General features: G+C 35.0%; 2 protein-coding genes across 3 annotated transcripts; both read left to right on the forward strand.

Moving 5' to 3' along the window:
• The first annotated feature begins 6,094 nt into the window (after positions 1-6,094).
• On the forward strand, positions 6,095-7,544 carry LOC130047802 (uncharacterized). Of its 2 annotated transcripts, XM_056143297.1 has the most exons (4): positions 6,095-6,336; positions 6,474-6,588; positions 6,773-6,854; positions 7,189-7,544. In XM_056143297.1, exons 2-4 carry the CDS (start codon positions 6,476-6,478, stop codon positions 7,468-7,470), a joined length of 477 nt encoding a protein of 158 aa, XP_055999272.1. In that variant the 5' UTR covers positions 6,095-6,336; positions 6,474-6,475; the 3' UTR covers positions 7,471-7,544. The 2 variants fall into 2 exon arrangements, with proteins under 2 accessions (XP_055999272.1, XP_055999271.1); XM_056143296.1 differs by lacking the exon at positions 6,095-6,336 and having other exon boundaries at positions 6,404-6,588.
• Positions 7,545-16,183: 8,639 nt separating this feature from the next.
• On the forward strand, positions 16,184-19,659 carry LOC130047803 (uncharacterized). Its single transcript, XM_056143298.1, has 2 exons — positions 16,184-16,479; positions 18,940-19,659. Exons 1-2 carry the CDS (start codon positions 16,269-16,271, stop codon positions 19,071-19,073), a joined length of 345 nt encoding a protein of 114 aa, XP_055999273.1. The 5' UTR covers positions 16,184-16,268; the 3' UTR covers positions 19,074-19,659.
• The last annotated feature ends 1,261 nt before the right edge of the window (positions 19,660-20,920 follow it).

Below are 20,920 nucleotides of genomic sequence, written 5' to 3' on the forward strand. Positions count from 1 at the left end.
GGATTCAAGTAACTGTCTACCAACTGAAATGTAAAGAATGAAAATTTGAAATATTTCTTTCTTTCTTTATGTTGTATCAACAGTCGTATCAACAACTGACCATTGCACATCGCCAAACCGAAATATCCAAGAAACGAAGCAAGGTATTAAAAAGAAAACATTGACTTTCGTTTCTAATGGCAGGGTCAATTAGACAAAGTGCGTTCCCTATATTAGTGCGAATTAATTACATGTAATACCACTCCTAGTATAGTTATTATAATGTTTAAATTATTTGTAAAAGTTCAATCAATCATCAATCTTACTTTATGACCAATGGATGCTTTTTAAGATTCTACATTGTCTTACTTGGTACACATGATGCATTCACCCATTCAAATCCATCCCTGCAAGAACAAATGTTAGTTTGTGTGTTTGTATTGTATTTGCACATATCTGCATTCTTCGTCCTAGTGCATTGGGCATCCAGTGTGCACGTCTCAAATATATCCTTCCCAACTGAAAATTTGATACACTTTGTAAGGTGAGGATAACGTTTCGCTTCGCGTCTCGTGTGATCTGATGATCCGCGCCTGTCAACTCGACGTGATCCGACTCTTCGGATCAAGTTACTGTAGTAATAATATATATATATATATCAAATTATCAGTTGGGAAGGAAATATTAGAGACGCACACAGTGTATAACCAATGTACTAGGACAAAAATTGCAGATGTGTGCAAATACTATACGGAGAACTAATCTAAGAGCTGTGTTTGCAGAGATAGATTTGAATGGATGAATGCATCATGTGTGCAGAGTAAGACAATGTAGAATCTTTGATAGCATCCATTGGTCATAAATACTAACGAAATACTTATAACTAAAATTAAATCTGATTGAATTATAAATATATATTAAAACATTGTATTTTATTTAATCAGGATTTATAATCAATAACATTAAAAACTATGATTTTTCAACACTATACACGACCATTCCTCACGATAAATTAAAGACCAGACTATTTGACATCATAGACAGTTGCTTCTTCAACAAAAACGGAAAACAGAAATATTCATATCTAGTCATCAGTCATTCAAAAACGTACTTTGTTAAACACCACTCTGATTCCACGCACAAGTACTCTGAAGTTGAAATAAAAAAAATATGCTGGAGTTCCTCATTGAAAATATCTTTGTGGTCTTTGGTAATCAGGTCTTCCAACAGTCTGTTGGAATTCCCATGTTGACGAATTGTGCTCCTTTGTTAGCTGACCTGTTTCTATATCATATGAAGCAGAATTTATTCAAAAACTTCTACGCGAGAAGAAAAAATCTCTCGCTGTGGCCTTCAATGCGACATTTAGATATATCAATGACGTTTTGTCTATTAACAATAATAGCTTTCATTCATATGTCGATTTGATATATCCCTGTGAGCTCGAAAAAAAGGACACCACAGAGTCGTCCACTTCTGCATCATACTTAGATATTTTATTGAAAGTAGACATTAACGGCAAATTGAAACTTAACTGTATGACAAACGGGATGATTTCAGCTTCTCCATCATCAACTTCCCATATTTATGCAGGAAAATTCCATTATCATTCCGTATATGGTGTTTATATATATCAACTGATTCGATATGCAAAAGCTTGTTCTGCGTAAAGTCAGTTTCTAAATTGAGGTAAGCTACTGACAAACAAGTTGATGGTACAGGGATTTCAAAAGTCTCAATTGAAGTAAGCATTTCGCAAGTTTTATGGTGGTTATAACGATCTAGTTCGTCAGTACAACCTCGCATTGGGTCAAATGCTGTCTGACATGTTTCATACCGATTGTTAGGCCGTTCTTGGGACACTGATTTTGACTCCGGATAACTCCGTTTACCTGATCAGGATATAGGGCTCACGGCGGGTGAGACCTGTGTACAAGGGATGCTTACTACTCCTAGGCACATGGTCCCACCACTGGTGTTTCCAGGGGTCCATGTTTGTCCAACTATCTATTTTGTATTGCTAATAGGAGGTATGAGATTGATCACTGTTCGTTATCTTCACCTTGCATTTAATTAATTCGCACTAATAGGGTCAACGTACTTTGTTCAGTTGAGCTTGCCATCAAAAATGAATATTTTATATTGTTTAACACTCACTCGAGAACATTTCACTCATATGGAAACGTCACCATTGCCGTTAAAGGGCTATACAATTTAGGCCTGTGCTTAGCGCTTATGGTCGTTGAGTAGGGCGTGATCTTGATCGTGTTACACCTGCTGTGGCATGGGACCTTGGTTTTTTGCGGTTTAATCCGAAGGACTGCCCCATTTAGTCGTCTTTTACGACAGGCAAAGGGCAACGAAGACCTATTCTGGCCCGGATTTCCACGGAACCAACGAAAACAACCCCAGCAACTTTATAGTTACTTTGAAAGGGAGGATTCGATTTTGATTTTCCATTTAAGAATCAACGCTGCACGTTTTTGAACAATTGGAACGTTTTCATAAATTACATGATCGTAACGAAATTCAAATCAAAATCTTCAAAACTTAGGTATTTCATAAAGAATGTAATTTGAATATCCAAGTCATTTAAAATCGCTGAACGTATTAAGCGTAACGCCGTCAAAATTCCTATCATAAGTACTTAGTTGGCAAAATGCAAATTGTTAGGGTTGATATTCTCTTATTTGGTTTTCTGTTAGGATCAGAATAAACCAAGTCCAGCAAACTCCAGAAACATAATTTAAAAGATTTTACAATTTATTACAGTGATATACAGGGAAACTTAGCAGCATATGAATAATGATTTAGATGTGTTAAAGTGGGCAAGGGATGCTAGCTGTTTGTTTACCGCTGTTTACAGTCCTTTCGAACTCTGTAGTGAAGTCCAGTCCCCAGCTATGCAATATCCAATGTAATTTTGTAGAGGGTTCATTATTACAAAACTTACAGTTTACTCATTCTAGAACAAATTTCCAGGTAGCTTAAACTCTAGGAAGTATACGTTAAGAGTAAAAAGGTTTATGACACCTTTTTATTGAACTCTACCAAATATCATTCTAAAGTTAAAACGTCGTGAAATTTCCAGCCGTTTAAACTAGGTCACGTCCATCGATAAATGATATCGAGTACAGATGCTTTACACAATACGTTGATGCATACTAAAGAAGAAAAAGCAAAACACAACCTTAGATTTGTATTATCCATGTGTAATATTACTTGTTACAATTTATCAAACTACCGACATTCAAATGAGAAATAGATAACAACCAACAATGTGACCTGGACAGTTCCCGATAGGGAGATTGAAGCAAGAGGCCATCATGGGATGAAAAAAGAAGTGAAATTGAATGCTAAACTTTGCAGTATGCCTACAATATGCAGTATGCTTACAGTCCAACATTTAACTTAATACCGTTTCACCTTAGAGCAAATATTAATTTATTCTTCATTAATAGTGAGCTAAGCTCATGTTGTAAGACACGAGCTCGCTCCAAGGATCACACATTTGAAGCACGTGATTTGCTTTCCATCGACTGAAATAGTGGGTTTTACCCAAAGAAAAATGTCAACGTCACTACGGTACTTTCAGAAAAAAAAACACGTAGAGAAATGAAGTATAATTAAATGTTTGAATATTAAATGATCGTCTTGGACACATTAAAACAAAAATGCGTACCCTCTATCCATCTGTGTTTAATTAACCAGAAGTGAAAGATGAATTTTACAGCCTAGACGAGGAGTGTTTTTTACTTCCTACTGGCAAAGCATGTAACAAAATTGTCTCTGGTCTTTGTTTCTATGGTTCATTATCACAACAATAATTCAAACGAACTTTATTTTAATTCCATTTCTCGTTTTCTAGTTATGCTAAAGGTTTTCTTTCCAATTGTTTTGAAAATAGGCTTCAGATAAAAAAAAAACACATTTGACATCACAAAAACTTCTGTATAATATGTTGTACTCGAACATATACCTTTTATGTCCCGATTACTAAATCAAACACACCGATCTTTCCCATAATTACTCGTAAAAATCACCCGAGCGTAACTTGATTGGTTGGTATTTATTCCCGGATGAACTACGTCAATGGTGAGACGGTAGCTGTGTCACTTCGTTGTATGCTGACACGTGTTCGATGTGGATTACTCATACTAGTAACTTATGTATGGCATGGTGACGGATACAATACAGCGGTAAGTATATTTTTACCTTTACAGTTCATTTGCAGTGTATCTTTGTTCATTTAACACTTTGTATATACTCCTTCTTATTTTTGAACTTGGCCAGTACTCGCCATTTTACCTGCATATGCGGTGGCGTAAGAATGTAAATCTATTGTTACATTATGTAGAAATTTCTCTAATATATAGGTAGTTTTCAGTGTGTTTTGTAATTGTCTTGTGACATTTAAATCTTTCTTCTACATACCTGGGCGGAAGCGAATGAACGGGTGTAATGCATGGTCAGCTATTTCTGTAAATATCAATGTTAGCTTTTACATATACACTCGTTTTGATATTTTCTTTTCATTATACAACTTCATTATCTTTGCAATTTGATACAATAGTTAGTTGCCTAAATTGATGATAGTTACCATATTTTAGCATCATGGAAAGTTGCAGAATTGAATCGGATGAGGGAATCAATGCTAAATTATTGGACCGTGTGTCAACGGAAATACACGGGTGAATTATTTGACCCTATATCACTGGGAATCCACGAGTATCTAGCAGTTGGATTCAGACCCAAAAGGAGGGGAATCTCATGTTCAACAACTACAATCAAGAACTGCCAGGGATCGCAGAGAAGTGACGATTGCGGTTCGCCTTTGTAGAACTTTATCATATTAGCATATATTCTGCATCTAATACTAGTCATGGATATCTAGACACATTGATGAACTCGAAAATGATGGCAATGAACAGTGGCCGTTAACTGTTTAAAGAGACTATTGATATTTTTTCATTGTAAATTTTCATGTGTTTCTTTTTGTAAATAGATGTTGTTCAAAGTTGTGTTATTGTTTAATTAGAGATAGCCTTGCTTGCCCCAAATGATATCCCAATCAGTAAAAATGTGAAAAAAGTATGCAGTGATTAGTCTCATAACTCTTATAAGGAAGAAAAGATTAAACTGGGCAAACTCGGGTCCCTCGACATACCAGTGGGATCAGATGAGTAAACTTGAGGAAGATCTTGTAGTAACTCGCCATGCTGTTCTGTTACAATGTAACAACTCTCGTGATGAGATCTCTCATCGAAATTTCTTGACGTCGGTTCAGCTCCTTCTCTGCCACCCCGTCGGTGTCCTCCTGTTTTATATCGGGTGTTACATCGTATGACGGGACCAAACCATGCTTTGAATCTGTTCTCTGTTTCAGATTCCATGTCGGACATTCACATCGCTATTGACTTGTTAAGCAGTGTGTGTGGTATATGACTTTGCTCTACTTTACTTTGTTCAGTCTGACAGTTGTAGCAATTGAATAATTAATCCTATTTTGGATTTCTGCTGTACAGGTGTCATCTTTGGACAAGGTTGATCCTAGGTACTTGAAGCTGGTTACTTCCTCCAAGGGCTCACCATTAATGGTTATGTTGGCACTCATGTTATTGAGCTGTTGACCATGGCCATTGTGCGCATCTGACTGGCTATCTGAAAGAAATGTTGAGGACCACTGCGCTGTTACAATATTCGTAGAGGGCCTGGACGATTGAATTAAACCCTTGGTTAATTTTGAAGCCTCTACGGACTTGCTATGGGCACAACTTGTACTCCATTATTAGCTGACATGCTTTTGAAACAGGCTAATTCCAAAATCTCTATATGTGAAGAAAAATATCCCGTAGCCTTCAACTCGACAATAAGATATTCATTCTTAAATCGATTCGATATATCTAAGAGAGCTCATTGCATTGTATGTCTTGCGTTGCGTGAATATTCAGGTTATGTGGTTAGATATTGATTACGGATTACTAAGTTAACTAGATCAGCATTTAGAACTCCCGGCGGACGTGACCGGTCAACAGGGAAGGTTTATTTCTCCTAGGCATCGGATCGCACATCTGGTGCGTTAAGAGGTTCACGTTTGCCCAACCTTTGATATGTATTACCTTTAGGAATTATAACATTTATCACTGTTCCGTATCTTCACATTTGCATTCAGGATCTTCGTTTGCCAGAACTCTCAAGTTGTAAAATATATCACAAGCATTAATGTATACAGAATTCCGAGGTGAATTAATATTTAAATGAAATTCTTAGTTGAAGTTTTATAATTTCATATTATTCAAACCTCCATCTGTGAAATTTTGAAATAACTATATTTAATTTCAGGTGGATGGAATCAAGGTATGTAAAAACTGCACTAAGTTTTGGTTTATTTATTTTTAAATATTTATACTACTTATGGAAGTCAAAAGGATTATGACAATTTCTGATGACTGAATCTTTATATTATTTCAATTATCATATCGTTACCATTTTAGATATGATATATCAACTCATGTTGTTCGGAGCAGGCGGACTTCTGTTTGGAATATTTTGTTTGATTGGTATAATTATATGTAAATGTAGAAGAAACCCATTATCCAAAAGTGGAAGGTGCAGTATAATATTTGACTTAAGTCTATGATTCTATCTATAGTTATCTATTGCACAAAGATTTAAATTATTCCGTGATAGAGTTACTTGTTCAGGATGTTCAAATGACAGCTTTGTGTATATAATAGTTTTACTTCCTGCTCGTTATTAGTGTTTTAATTCGGTATAATTTTTGTGTAACCAGGTTTATGGTACAGACAGATCAAGAACCCAGCAACCGTCAATCCATTCTGTATGCCGTGCCCAGCGATATTGGGAACCATGTGGTATGAATCGAAACCAAAAGTACTACTTGTAGCAGAATATGTTTTGAAATTAACATCAACTCTAACGAACACTCCTGTTTATGTTCAATGCCATATTTTCTCTAGACCAATTGGCAGGGAGTATATGGAATAAATCTAAAATAAAATTGATCAAGCTTCTATGTAATGGAAAGAAGTTAAAATATTATTATCCATATGTCTTGTAAAACATCATGTTTTTTTAAAGCGAGTTAATTTGCTTCTATGCTCTATTTTGTAATGCTTATGGGAGTTATGAGATTGATCACTGTTCGTTATCCTCACCTTTCATGTGTATTCTATATTTATTTTTCAGGGACCTTCAGTGCTTGTTCACAAAGATGCACAAATAGTAGCAAATTACTCTTACAATCACCTACACGAACCTGTGGAACAGAAAAAAGACAATGTGTATCCTGAGCTGGACTCTTGTGATGACGTGTACAACCACCTCCATGAAAAGGATGCACCATTGTGTGAAGGCGTGTATGACGTCACAGAAAATGTCTCTAATGACATGAAACACAGTTCTGATGATAACCCTGAATCTGTTGGTCTCTATGATTTTGCTGAACCTATAAATGCTAACATGTGTTAAAGATACAGCAGGTGCACGCGTAAAACTTTTTATATTCTTTAAATTCTTGATATTCAAATCACAAAGATTATGTACCAATGAATTAGAACGTGTTGCTTTAATCAGGAAGACAATTTGATTTTGGCAGTTCTTCAACTGTTGGGATGTGAAATATATATATATATATATATATATATATATATATATATATATATATATATATAAGTTTTACAATTTCTCGAATATCAAAGGTGAAATTTGAAGCAGAATATATTACCACACTTTGTTTTCAGGGACGAAGGTTGATGCATGTAAACGTACCACGCAGATGTGTTAAGTAGGGCCATAGAAATATGTCAGGAAAAAAGCATTAAAATAAACAGATCAATTTGTGACAAATTCTGTAAAAAACAACTCTTTTATACAAAAACAATATGCATATAGCATTAAGTGCATATTGACCTCCTATACATTTTTCACCAGACCGACAGTCTCTACATCAACTCTGTATCACGTGATCAAATATCAAGATAAAAACGTATCGTGTATGTATAAATCGTTGAATTGGCACGATATCCAGATATCAATGCAAGTTGAAGTTAATATAACTTCAAAGCATATTAATTTCTTAATTTGAAAAGTGCTGAGAGCAAGTTTATTGCGACTTGTAACATGTCTAATTTTTGCATTGAATATGCAAGATGCAGCGATATTTGCACATACGAAGTTGAATCTAGCCTGAAAAACATATTTTCTGTTGAAGCCTGAAATTGCTCCCCTAACTTTCCTTTTGCACTGAAGTTCACATGTCGCATAAATCAAACATCTTTCACTTAAAAACCTCGGGGTGTCGTGCCAATAATGAAATTTTTATATACGGAAACCCTGTTTATGCAAATGAGTCCATTGTGAAAGTAACTATACGTGCAGATTAGGGGCGATATCAAGATCACAATATAATATGGATATTACTTTAGCACGTATGTTATATAGAAAAGAAATCGAAACTTTTTCAATATCAAAGAGAATGAATATAACCCATTTGACAGAAACTTTTACGCGATTGCAGTTTACCGTTTGACAGCGGTGGTAAATAACGAAACAATATTTTGACAATTCCAACCACAAAAGGACTGTAGATATGTACGTCATGACCTTGGTCATGACGTATTTTTCATTGTGACGTCGCGCAATGTGCCAGTGCGATAAAGTACATTTATGTACAGGACTGGCATTTATGGGGAAAGCCTTAACTCAACCGCGCACCAAATATCATTCACAGTTGATATCGATGAATTCAGTGATCTTACAATGCAATTGTATCACTTGAACAAGAATTCTAACTACAAAAGTCCGTCTGCTTTAGTGAGTGCAAATTTCAAGTATAAATATACAAGAGTTCTTTACTCCAAGATCAGTACATGAATTTTATAAACATGTATCATAGTGATTATCTGATGTGTTTATACTGTGGTCTAGTAGTTATCCTGTCATAAACCCGCTAATCCTAAATTTGAACAATGGACAATACATTGTTAAGTTCGATATTGTTTGATGCCTTTATATACCTGTTGAAGATGTAACCATGTTTTATGGAAGATGAAGTGTTTACGGGTTATAATATTTCAGGCTGAATTAAGCAATTGCTTCTTTTTTCTTATTAATATCCGACTGTGATAAAGTTCTGCCCAATGACGTGTATTTCACATAACCTCGATACTAAATATTAGATGTTTGATGTTACACATTTGGACACTTTGCAAAAATATGTCTGTCTAAAGTTTTCATGTGATCGTCATATCTTATGAAAACTGTGATTTTTAGGATTGCACATTCACTTATGATGAAATATACCTGTATTTTTATTTATTCGTGAGTTTAACTTTTATAATTCTGATTCATGCAAAGTTGTCGATGTTATTGCATGAAAAGTGAAGATAACGAGCAGTGATCAATGTTAAAACTCCCATAAATAATACAAAATTAAGAGTAGGGTAAACACGGGCCCTTATATACACCAGACGTGGGATCAGGTGCCCAGGAGTGAGGATCACCTGTTGATTGATCACACCTGCCGTGAGCGCTATATCGTGACAAGGTAAATAGAATAATCCGTATTAAAAATCAGTATGCAATAACGGTCAACGAATTAGTTTGAAACACGTCAGACATCAATCGACTTAACGACAGGTTGAATTTACTTAAATTCTAAAGAAAAAATAATTGAAAGAAACGTTTCCCAACAACGCACATATGTTCGTATTAGCTGACCCCGCCTATGGTGTGTCCAGGGGTCCATGTTTGCTCAAGTATCTATTTTGTATTGTTTATAAAAGTTATGACATCACTGTTCGTTATCTTCACCTTTCCTGTACTTCTGAAGAACTAGAGTAATGCTGACTATAATATGCTGGGGTTTTTCATTGACTTTCTTGGTAGTCTTTTATGATCAGGTCTTCGAACAGTCTGTTGGAATTCCCATTGCGATCTTTAATTAGCTAACCTCATTTCATACTTTAATGAGGCAGAATCTATTTAAAACCTTCTAGATGCGAATAAAAAATATCTTGCTGTGGACTTTATCTCGATATTTTCGATATATCAACTACGTTCTATTTATTAACAATGATCATTTCATTCATATGTTCATACGATATGTCCCAGGAACTCCAAATGAAAGACGGAGTCCTCCACGTCATATTCGTACTTAGATTGAACATGCCTGTAAATATCAACGACAAAATAAGAGCCTAACTTTATGACAAACAGGATGACTTCAGCTGCTCTATCATTAAGTTCCTATATCTATATACATGTGACAATATTTCACTCCATAACCTGCATATTGTATTTATGTTTCTCAATTAATTCGATATACAAGAGCGTGCATGAAAGGTGAATATAACGAAAATGTATCAATCTCATGACTCCTATAAGAAATGCAAAATAAAGAACTCTGCAATCACGAACCCATTGACATACCAGGGGTGGGAGAAGGTGCCTAGGAGGAGTAAGCATTCCCGGTACACCGGTCACACCCACCGTGTACCCTATGTCTTTATCAGTTTTTAAATCAAGACAAGTTTCTGACAAACAAGTTGATGTTTCAGGTTTCATAAGGTTCCCTTAAAGTCAGTATTTCGCAAATTATATGGTCGTTAGAGGGATTCAGTTTTCCAATACAACCTGTCATTAGGAAAAATGTTGTCTGAAGTGTTTCATACCTATTGTTAAACCGCTCTTGATACACTGATGTTGACAATCAAGTACACCGTTTACCTGATGAATACATAGGCAAACACGAACCTCTGGGTACGCCAGAGATGGGATCAGGTGTCTAGGAAGAGTAGACATCCCCTGTGAACCTGTCGACCAGTTACACTCGATACGACATAGAAATGCAATGAGTATCATCAGACACCAATTAATTAAAATACACCAACAGGTCAGACAATGAACAAAATAAACTACAACTGGAATTTTAAGGCACTGTTGGAAGACTTGATCACCAAATACTACAATTGTAAACATAGGTAAAGTCAACGAGGAACTTGAGCATTATTTTAATATCTACTACATGTCGTGAAATTTCTTTTGCGTAGAATCAGAGTGCTGTGTATCAAAGTAATTTTGTTGAATACATTACAAAACAATGTAGATACAGGCTTTGTTAACTGGAGACAGTACATATATGTATTCATTATCTTACCTATCGAATTATTTGATGGTTTACTAAACACGAAAGAGTATATGACAAGCGTCGTGTCTAATGCGAGCTTTTGATACTTATGCTACGTATATACTTACCTATTTGTCGAATTTGGGGAAGCATTTGCGATGGAGGGGTATAAGTTTGAATGTGACTGAAATGTTTTAATGATGACATATTATATTATGATTTCGCTGGTAAAATAATGAACAAAACAGAACAAGTCACTCTCTTTACAAGAGAGGGGTTTCAGACCAGACTAAGGAGTGGTATGTTGCCTTGAATCATACCAACTCCGGAAGTGAAACATTGGATACAATAAATAAAAACTAGAGTAGATTGTCCATGATAACATAAATTACATTTTTATCAGGCAGTAAGTGAAACAATCATACAATGCACTTAAATTTCGAAAGATGCAGTCTTTGTACTATTAACATACCGTAGTTGTAAGTTTCTGGCTGTTGAAGCCCTTGAACACTGTTTTTTAAATATATTATAGAGTCCCGGCTGTATATGTAGGTACAAATGTGTGAAAACACGTATTCTGAGAATGGTGATTTGTTAGTGATAGTGCAAATGATGATGATTCCAATTATCCCACCACATCATATGACAACAATTTATCAAATATAGTCAAATAAATCAGATTGATTTAAGTGTACGATAATAACAGCCTCACGATTATCGCATTTCACGACATTTTTCCTGCTTGAAAATGTACTTGAAAACATTTGAAAAATTCAATATTATATATAATCATTGATCAAATCATTTACAACTTTCCTATTTGGTATGCATGAAAGGTGAAAATAACGAACAGTGATCAATCTCATAACTCCTTTAAGTAATACAACATAGATAGTTGGGCAACTATAATATTTATCAATAACTTATAATAAAGGTGATGTCGTAAACAGGGAGATTAAAACATTTTCTGAGACAAAATTTTTAACGAGACTACACTTCCATTAGAACTGACCTTGTTCCTAATGCAAAATAATATTTACAACTATAACATTACCCCGCTCTTGTTATTGTGGCTAACTATACAATCGCAACCATGTACTAATTTTGATGATTTTTTAAATTTGTTATTTCCTGTTCTCATTGTACTAATGAATGTGATATATGAAAGCCTGAAGCATTTGCCTAAGTACATGTGTTTTTGAGAAATCGATCGATTGCATTTGGCTATCAAGTACGTTGTGTAGACCCAACGTTGGCCGTCGTCTATGTTCTTATTGACTTGTTATGTTCTGAAATCAATTTCCCATGAGAAATAGCAATATTTTCTGACTGTTTATGTCAAGGAGTGGGCTTTTGTCAAATTAAGGGGCTCAAATGCTCTACTTCCGGCTATAAAGTTACAGAAATAAATATGTGCTCTATCATTTATAGGAAAAATACACCATTGCGTAAAATACATACTATATCTAAGTATAAACCACATGTTATTTTGTCCTTCCTTATGCACTGTAACTTAAACACGTTTTACGGAAATAGATTATATATTTACATAATTCCTGACCTGAGTGAAAAGTGAAAATAATGAATAGTGGTCAATATTATAAAGAATACAAAATTAAGAGTAGGGCAAACACGGACCCCTGAACACCAAACAATATGCGAGTTTTGAAACTGAACATCAATGTAAAATCATGCACATGGAAATTTAGTAGTTGATGCTCTAAGATAGATCTTTTGCACTACATTTATAATGAAAGGATCGAAAAGATCTGTTTATGTTCTATGTACGTTTGATCAATGGATATTTTCGGTTAGGACATACATATATAAACATACACCTAAAGGCAAAAATAACGAACTGTGATCAATTTCATGAATACCACAATTATTACAAAATAGAGAGTTGGGAAAACACGGACACCTGGACATACCAGAGGTGGAATCAGGTGCCTAGGATGAGTATGTTGGTGTTTGTGTTGGATAGAAAATATTTTATTGATCAAATCAAAGGGATTAAGAATAGGTTCTTACTTACTAGCCACTCATCTACATATGTTGCTAAATACTGTTGTTTTTGTATATTTCCTCCTTAATTATTTACAATGAAGAAACCACAAGCAAACGTGCAGCCGAGAAACGAAAGTTATGAACATAATATCTTCACATAATAGAAACCTTCGTTTTGACTTTATATGATACAACCTATCATTGGGTCAAGTGCTGTCTGACACTGTTGATACCGATTGTTAGGCCGTTCTTGGCACACTGATTTTGACTGCGGATAATTCCGTTTACCTGACTAAGATATAAGGCTCCTGGTGGATGTGACCGGTCGACAGGGGATGCTTACTCCCACTAGGCACTTGATCGCATCTCTTGTGTGTTCAGGGGTCCGAATTGTCCAACTATTTATTTTGTATTGCTTATAGGATTTATGAGATTGATCACTGCTCGTTATCGTCACCTTCCATGCTTGATATGTTGACCCATTATTAGTTTTAAAGAAAATTATCCAACAGCATGTGTTCGGAATGATGTAGAATTCTGTATTTGCTCATAATTTACAGAATGTAATAATCATTTCACTGATATTTATTCAAGTGTTAACGATAATTAACGCTAGGATTTATGTTATCAAATCCTTTTATATGGATTCATGAAGGGGAAACTGGAGCTCAAAATTTCTGTTGCAACATATGGCCCTTTATGTCGCCCAGGTATAAATATTACGTATTCACATTATTCGTGCAGAGTTCAAAGAACAGAATTTTAAAGATATGTGGCATAAACATAAATGATGTATTTGTACTTCGGTTGCATTTCTATTGAATGGATTTGTGAAATAGAATTCCAGGATCATGATGTAATCCTTTTCTGTGTTGTATGACCCATGGCATGCCATTTATCTAAAGTAGTATCAATACTTACTAATTGTTGAAGGCAAACACACTCCATTCTCTTTGGTTTTTTTTTTTTAAATCGAGGCAGGTTTGATGTTACAAGGGTATCAGCAGTTACGTTTAAAGTTAACATCTCACAAATAATATGGTCGTTATAACGATCTAATTTGCCAATACAACATATCATTAAACCAAATGCAGTCTGACGTGTTTCATAGCAATTGTTAGCCCGTTGTTGGTCAACCAATTGTTTACTTCTGATTACTTCGTTTACCTCACCAAGATATAAGGCTAACGGTGCGTGTGACTAGTTTTGTAGGCACCTGGCCTGGGGGCCACCAACATATAAAAATCTCAAACTCAAACTCAGACTCAAATTCAAGTTTTTTATCTCAGCAGAGATTTTGCTAAAATGCCGGGCCACCAAACTCTCTCAGATTAACCTCACGTGAGTTGAGATTTGACAAAATAACTCAACGTGTTTTCATTGTTACAATGGGCCTTACTTTTCAATGATCCACTTTCACTTTGTTGTTTACATTAACTACAATGCTTTAGCATGTACTTTACATGTAATTTTCTTACGATTTAATGACGTCACCTTTAGAAGTCGTCTGCAATTACATGTACATTATATACAGTACAGTATAATCCAATATGTCGTCATACTACGAAGTAGCGCTGCAAATCGCAAACGATAAATGCATTTCCAAATCTGCGCCCGCCCCTCTACTGAGAAAAAGAGAAAAAGACTGAAATAGAAAAGAAAATCCTTGTCGAGGGGGTGCAGAATAGAGAAGACATTCTATATGGTAAATTCAAAGGCGGTTTTGGTGGAAAAACGGCGAAAGAAAATGCCTGGGCCGAGGTGGCCGCAGCCGTGAATGGGTAAGTTGTGTTTATAAAATACCGTTTACTCGTGTCACATGATTTTTAGATTAGAAATAGCACAACAACAAAAATGGCGACTGGATACGATAGCATGGGTATCTTAAAAACGGATAAGTTGATTTATTTATTGATAATGAAATTATCTTTGTTTACAAGCGATCCAATGGTCGCCTCATTACTCATAGGCTCTTCGCGTACGTCAGGGTCAATATACATGTACAAATCGGTAGGTAGACTGTAAAGAGCCACAAACAGACTTAGTAATATTTTTACATTCTATGAATAATGACTAGCATACGTATTATGGTCTCTTAGCACAACAACGTCTATTAAAACGTTTTAAAAACATTGTGAAAATGTTATGAAAACATTTTCTAAAACGTTATTTTAACATGATTTGCGTGGTTTTTTAAACTAGAGTCTAGCATAACATTTTTTGAAAACATTGTACTGCAATGTTTTGAAAACATTTCTAAGAAAAGTTTTGAGAACATTTAGAAGGAACGTTTTGAAAACATTTTTACATGTAGAAAAGTTTTGAGAGCATCTAAAATTAAATTTTACAAGATTATACACGACATTCTTCAAATAATTCTGATAAATGTTTTCAAACCTTTTCACCAATGTTTTATATAAACTATGAATATGTTTAAACACTGAACCGTAATAAAATAAATTAACCACACTCTTCTTTACAAATAAAATTTGAATTTTTGAAAAATCAGTCCATATTATTCCGAATCTGATGAAACTTTTAAATTAAGATATCAAACACATTATTTATTGATCACAAAACATCTTGTCACACAATCATGTTACACATTGTCAATATGAGATGTATACCGGTAATGATAATATAAGTGATTTTTCAAAAGGGTCTTGTGGCTTTCAAACTGGGAAAACTTGTCAACATTTTGATCAAATTGGGAAAACCTTGTCATTATTGTAAATATGCTAAATATATCATATCAAACAAGAAATCAAACACAAATTGATGTCATTCTTTTTTTAAAATTGTTTTACATACCGGGGAAAGGACCGATATTCTGAATTAAAATGAGTCTTAAAAAATCACTGAATATTAAACTAAATACTGTAGAGTTAATCAGGATTATTGAAATGTATATGAAATAATCCCCCATTAATTGAGTACTGGGTCTCTGTAATCGTGTTTAAGACTCATCTACGTACAACTTGTCCAATGCTGTAATATCTAGGTACAACTTATCGAAGTTGTTCCACTTCCGTTTCCTTTCCTGAAAAACCGCAATCTCATCGGCAGCCACACATTTTTTCCTCGATTACAATCCAAGTTTTGCGGACTCATCCAATCCTTAGAACAACCTAAGATGCCACCTAAGAGGTCGAGAACTGGGAATAAAGTCGTTTCATCATCTCGGGGGCGACGGAGACTCCGCCGGGAGAGGCAATCAAAGCTTCCCCGTGTAACCACCCCTCCGCCGGAGGCCACGAGACCGTCCGTTTCTGATGCCAACTCCACCCAGGACCGGACTTGGGTAGATGGACAGATACCCCCACAAAATCCAAGTGGATGGCAGGGTGAGTTTTCCAATAGCTTGGCTACGGCCTGTAATTTTGCTAATAAATTTTCTGTAGATGAATTCATCTCCACCCCGGAGGTCAGTTGTTTTGACACGATCGGACAAACTATACCTCTCAAAATAAAACAAAAAAATTGGGAGGGCCAGTTTATTGACTTGGCACTTCTTCTGAAATCGGCCAAGGAATTTGACGATATGTTAGGGGGGGCAAGGGGAACTACGACTTCGGGAGGGAAAATTTTGTTTAGTCAAGGAAAAAACCAATATCTTCCTTACCATTGAAAAATGAACTTCTGCATTCATCATCTACAGTGGCATTATGCTTGAAAAGTACCGAACTAGGGCCCAAGAAATGTTTAAGTATATGAGGGACATCAGACTGGCTGCCTCACGTTCATCTGGATGGTACAAATATGACCAACAGTACCGCCTGCGCATGTCAGCTAACCCTCATGCCTCTTGGGGTCAAATCAATCAGGAGTATTGGTTGCTCTACGTAAATGCTAATGCTACACCAAATGCCCATGCTGACACTCAGGGTTAGGGTTAGCTATGATTAATAAGTTAGGGGTTGGGGTCTTTTTAGCCAAATCGGACATTAAGTCAGCATTCAGGTTGTTACCTGCTTCACCAGGGGATTTTGATTTGCTGGGTTTTCAATTTCAGAACTATATTATTATGACAAAATGGTTCCTTTTGGTTGCAAAATCAGCTGTGCCCTTTGGGACCGATTCGCAGCTTTTCTACACTGGATCACATGTAATAAATCTGGAAACAAATTTATTCTACATTACTTGGACAATTTCCGCTTCTGTGGCGAAAACAGATCATCTATATGCCATCAAACTCTTGATACATTCCGGGATATTTGTTCTGAATCTTCTGATCTGGGAGTCCCAATAACAAGGGAAAAAACAACTTAACTTACCCAGAAACTAGTATCTTTGGGCATTGAATTTGATACCTTGATTATTACCATGAAATTACCTCAACAAAAGCTTTCTGAACTAAGGGAAATAATTCAAGGTATGATTGATTCAAAAGTTACTCTCAAATCCTTGTAATCTATATTGGTTTACTCAACTTCGCATGTAGAGTGGTAGCACCTGGTAGGGCTTTCTGTAGACGTTTAATTAATGCAATAATTGGAGTTAAAAAGGCACACCACCATATCGAGTATTGGTTTAAGGACCCTAGATCAACTAAAAGCTCGGAATATATATATCAACAGTGTATCCTAATTCAATAATTTTGTGTGTAATTTCCTGGTCATCTTGCATTCTGTCAACTTTTCACCTAGCCTTAAATTTGTGGGGGACATTGTATCAATGTCTGTGGCGGGGACTGGGGTGATTGTTGTGGTATGTAGGGACGTCCACCCAACCTGTTGTCTTCTCCCATCTGTTAAAAAAGCATGAGGGCGGTAACAGTGTAATAAACTCGTCAATAAAAAGTTAATTGACAGAGCTTACACTAAATGTTTACAATATATGATAATGGATGTTTTCATCAATCTTGGGGTTCACAGTATAACTTACAGTACTTGATCCACCTCCACCTCTTTTAAAAGGAGGGGAGGCTACAGGCTGGTCATAACAAATATACCATACCAGGTAGCAAGTAGGAGACAGGGTGTGAGGGTCGGGGTCTCTGCTATACTGTCTATCAGCTGGTAAACTGAGGACCTGTCACTGGCACAAAAAGCCAGGACACTGGCTTGTCCAATATGTTTTCTGGTATACCAGTTGTCTCCCCAGTCCTCTACAAAATGTACGGTCAATTTTTATCCACACTCGTAAAAAAAAATTTCTTGATTAAAGAATGCTGAAACTACAGTACGTGTTGATTGTTATGTGCTCCTTGTAACAGGGGAGGAAAGAACTATCAAGTTCAAAGAGGATTAGATGTATGATCCTTGTGACAGGAGAGGAAAGATCTATCAAGTTCAAAGAGGATTATATATATGTGCTCCTTGTGACAGGAGAGGAAAGAACTATCAATTTCAAAGAGGATTATATATATGTGCTCCTTGTGACAGGAGAGGAAGGAATTATCCCGTTCAAAGAGGATAATTGCTTTAATGAGATTCTTTGATTGTGTTTGTCTGTTTGTCACTAGCTAGTATCTTCAATTAATATACATACTGTACATATATATATATATATATATATATATATATATATATATATATATATAATCCAAATAGAAAGAGTTGATATCACACAGTCAAATGATTCAATAAAAAAGCAGGAAAATATACAGTTCCAAAATATATTTAAATCACAATATATATTTTGGAACTGTATATCTTCCTGCTTTTTTTATTGAATATATATATACATATATATAAAGCACAAACAAACAATTATAACACCCAACCTTACGTTTACCCCTAGGATCTAAACGATACATGTGATAATCATTTAATTAAAATAAAGCACTAAATAATCACAACTAGGTACTGAAAATTTTCGCCCCAGCCCGGGGGTCGAACCAGCGACGTACGGCACCCACCGCCTAGCAAGATTGTCAAACCAGTGTATATATCTGCCATCATCACCAGGTATGATATTTATGTCTCTCAACTTTTAGCTGTTTCAATAAGAAAAAAATATTTTTGTTTTGCTTCACAAAAGAATGACCTGCATCATAACCATAGCTAGGCAGCGAAGAAACGTATGCTGCAACGATAGAAATGAACTTAAGTGACTTTGTAGGGAATCACCATATATAGTTATGTAGTTGATGAAGCAATGTCGTTACACAAGTAAGGACTTTCATAATTGAAGTAATTTAGTTTATCATCAAGTTGTGTTCTTAGTTTGTCAATGGCATATATATTCAAACAAATATCCAAATATGAATCAGACATGGTAGTGTCTGGTTTCTTATTTGGAGTTCACTGTGCTATATCAAATTGAAATTTGAATGGAAGTAGATAATGTTGATAAACGAAATGTCGTCGATAAATCTGAATGTCGAAAATAATTGAAAATAGTGCTTAAGATTAAAAATAAGAATGCCACTGGAGAACTGATTTTCTCATATTGGAGATTTTACATGAAATTTGTCATATAAGAATCCAAAATCAGGTCACCTATTAAGTATTTTTTTTCTTTTTTATCACAAAGACCTATAATTGGAAAATAATTGAAAATAGTGCTAAAAAAAAAAGAAAGCCATGTTTAAACGAAAGTCAAAATTATTTTTTATTCTGTATTACTCATGTCATTGCTAGCTAAAGATTCCATGATGTAATGCAATTTACAAGATTTTGAATTTTAAAAGAATGATGAAAGGTGAAAATAACGAACATTAATCAATATCATAACCTAATCTACAAGAATGCTATTTTGAAGATAACAGACCAATTTTATAAATCCAAGTCCGACAAAATCCAATGAAGGGGATTCCAAAACGTGGACATATAAAAACACAACCGTGGAATCAGGTACCTAGAAGGAGTGAATATTACATATTGACAGGTCCCATCTATCATTAAACCCCTTTATTGATTAGGTGAATAGGTACACATATTTGATATTTGAAAAGTTCCTTCACAATTGAACATTTAATGAACATTTCCCTAATTAAAAAATGTACTACATATAAGGATAAGGAAGCGAAGTGCAATTGACATGTGAAACATTCAGATTGATATGAAGTAAAGATTTGTTTTCCATTGAATCCAAGATGAATAACTAGATTGGAAGAAGTGCAACATACAGCTGTAATGGGGAAAATGGATTATAAATGACTTTTTCCGTGTCTATAATTAATTCTGTATAATGATTCCGTTATACTTAGCTCAACGTCCAACAAATATCTATCAACGTGTATTTTTAATGAACATCATTGTTCAAAATGCCGTCTAAAACCTTTATCCAATAACATGTTAAACGTTCTTTGTCAAATGTTCATTTCAATCAACATCTGTAAATGTATTTGTGATCTCCGTGTGTGACACCACCTACAGCTCATGTCTTTTTCTACAATTATATCAACAACACAAATAGTGTTTGCTAGTTACAAATGACCTTGTAATAATGAGGACACAATAAAAATAGGAAGATAACTAAGTATTGAATTGACACGAAAGTAAACCTTACAACAACGATAATAGAATCTCCCTTCAATTTGACCAAATTGTAGCATAGTAACGATATCAAACAATATGAATTAAAAATAAAATGGCATCCACAATTTAGGCACAAAATCCTAAGGGAATTAAAAGTCCGTAACTCATCTTTATAATGCGAATTTTATTCAATATTGAAATCTAAATGGCGAATATAAGTATGATGAAAACGTGGAGAAACCGAAATTTATCAATCCCATAACTCATTTCATATTCATTGATATAAAGTTGCATCGTAATCAAGTTTGATACTTTTAAGTATTGGAAATATGTTTATGTCACCGATAGAACAAGTATTTCT

Source organism: Ostrea edulis, chromosome 7 (genome assembly GCF_947568905.1).
Source record: "Ostrea edulis chromosome 7, xbOstEdul1.1, whole genome shotgun sequence".
NCBI lineage: Eukaryota > Metazoa > Mollusca > Bivalvia > Ostreida > Ostreidae > Ostrea > Ostrea edulis.

Excerpts from the sequence above, each read along its gene's own strand:
- LOC130047802 (XM_056143296.1), top strand. The coding sequence starts at position 6,425 with ATGACTGAATCTTTATATTATTTCAATTATCATATCGTTACCATTTTA. Across the intron at positions 6,589-6,772 it reads CCATTATCCAAAAGTGGAAG|GTTTATGGTACAGACAGATC; the intron begins GTGCAGTATAAT and ends TTGTGTAACCAG. Across the intron at positions 6,855-7,188 it reads GCGATATTGGGAACCATGTG|GGACCTTCAGTGCTTGTTCA; the intron begins GTATGAATCGAA and ends TTTATTTTTCAG.
- LOC130047803 (XM_056143298.1), top strand. The coding sequence starts at position 16,269 with ATGCCACCTAAGAGGTCGAGAACTGGGAATAAAGTCGTTTCATCATCT. Across the intron at positions 16,480-18,939 it reads AAATCCAAGTGGATGGCAGG|GTACTGAAAATTTTCGCCCC; the intron begins GTGAGTTTTCCA and ends AATCACAACTAG.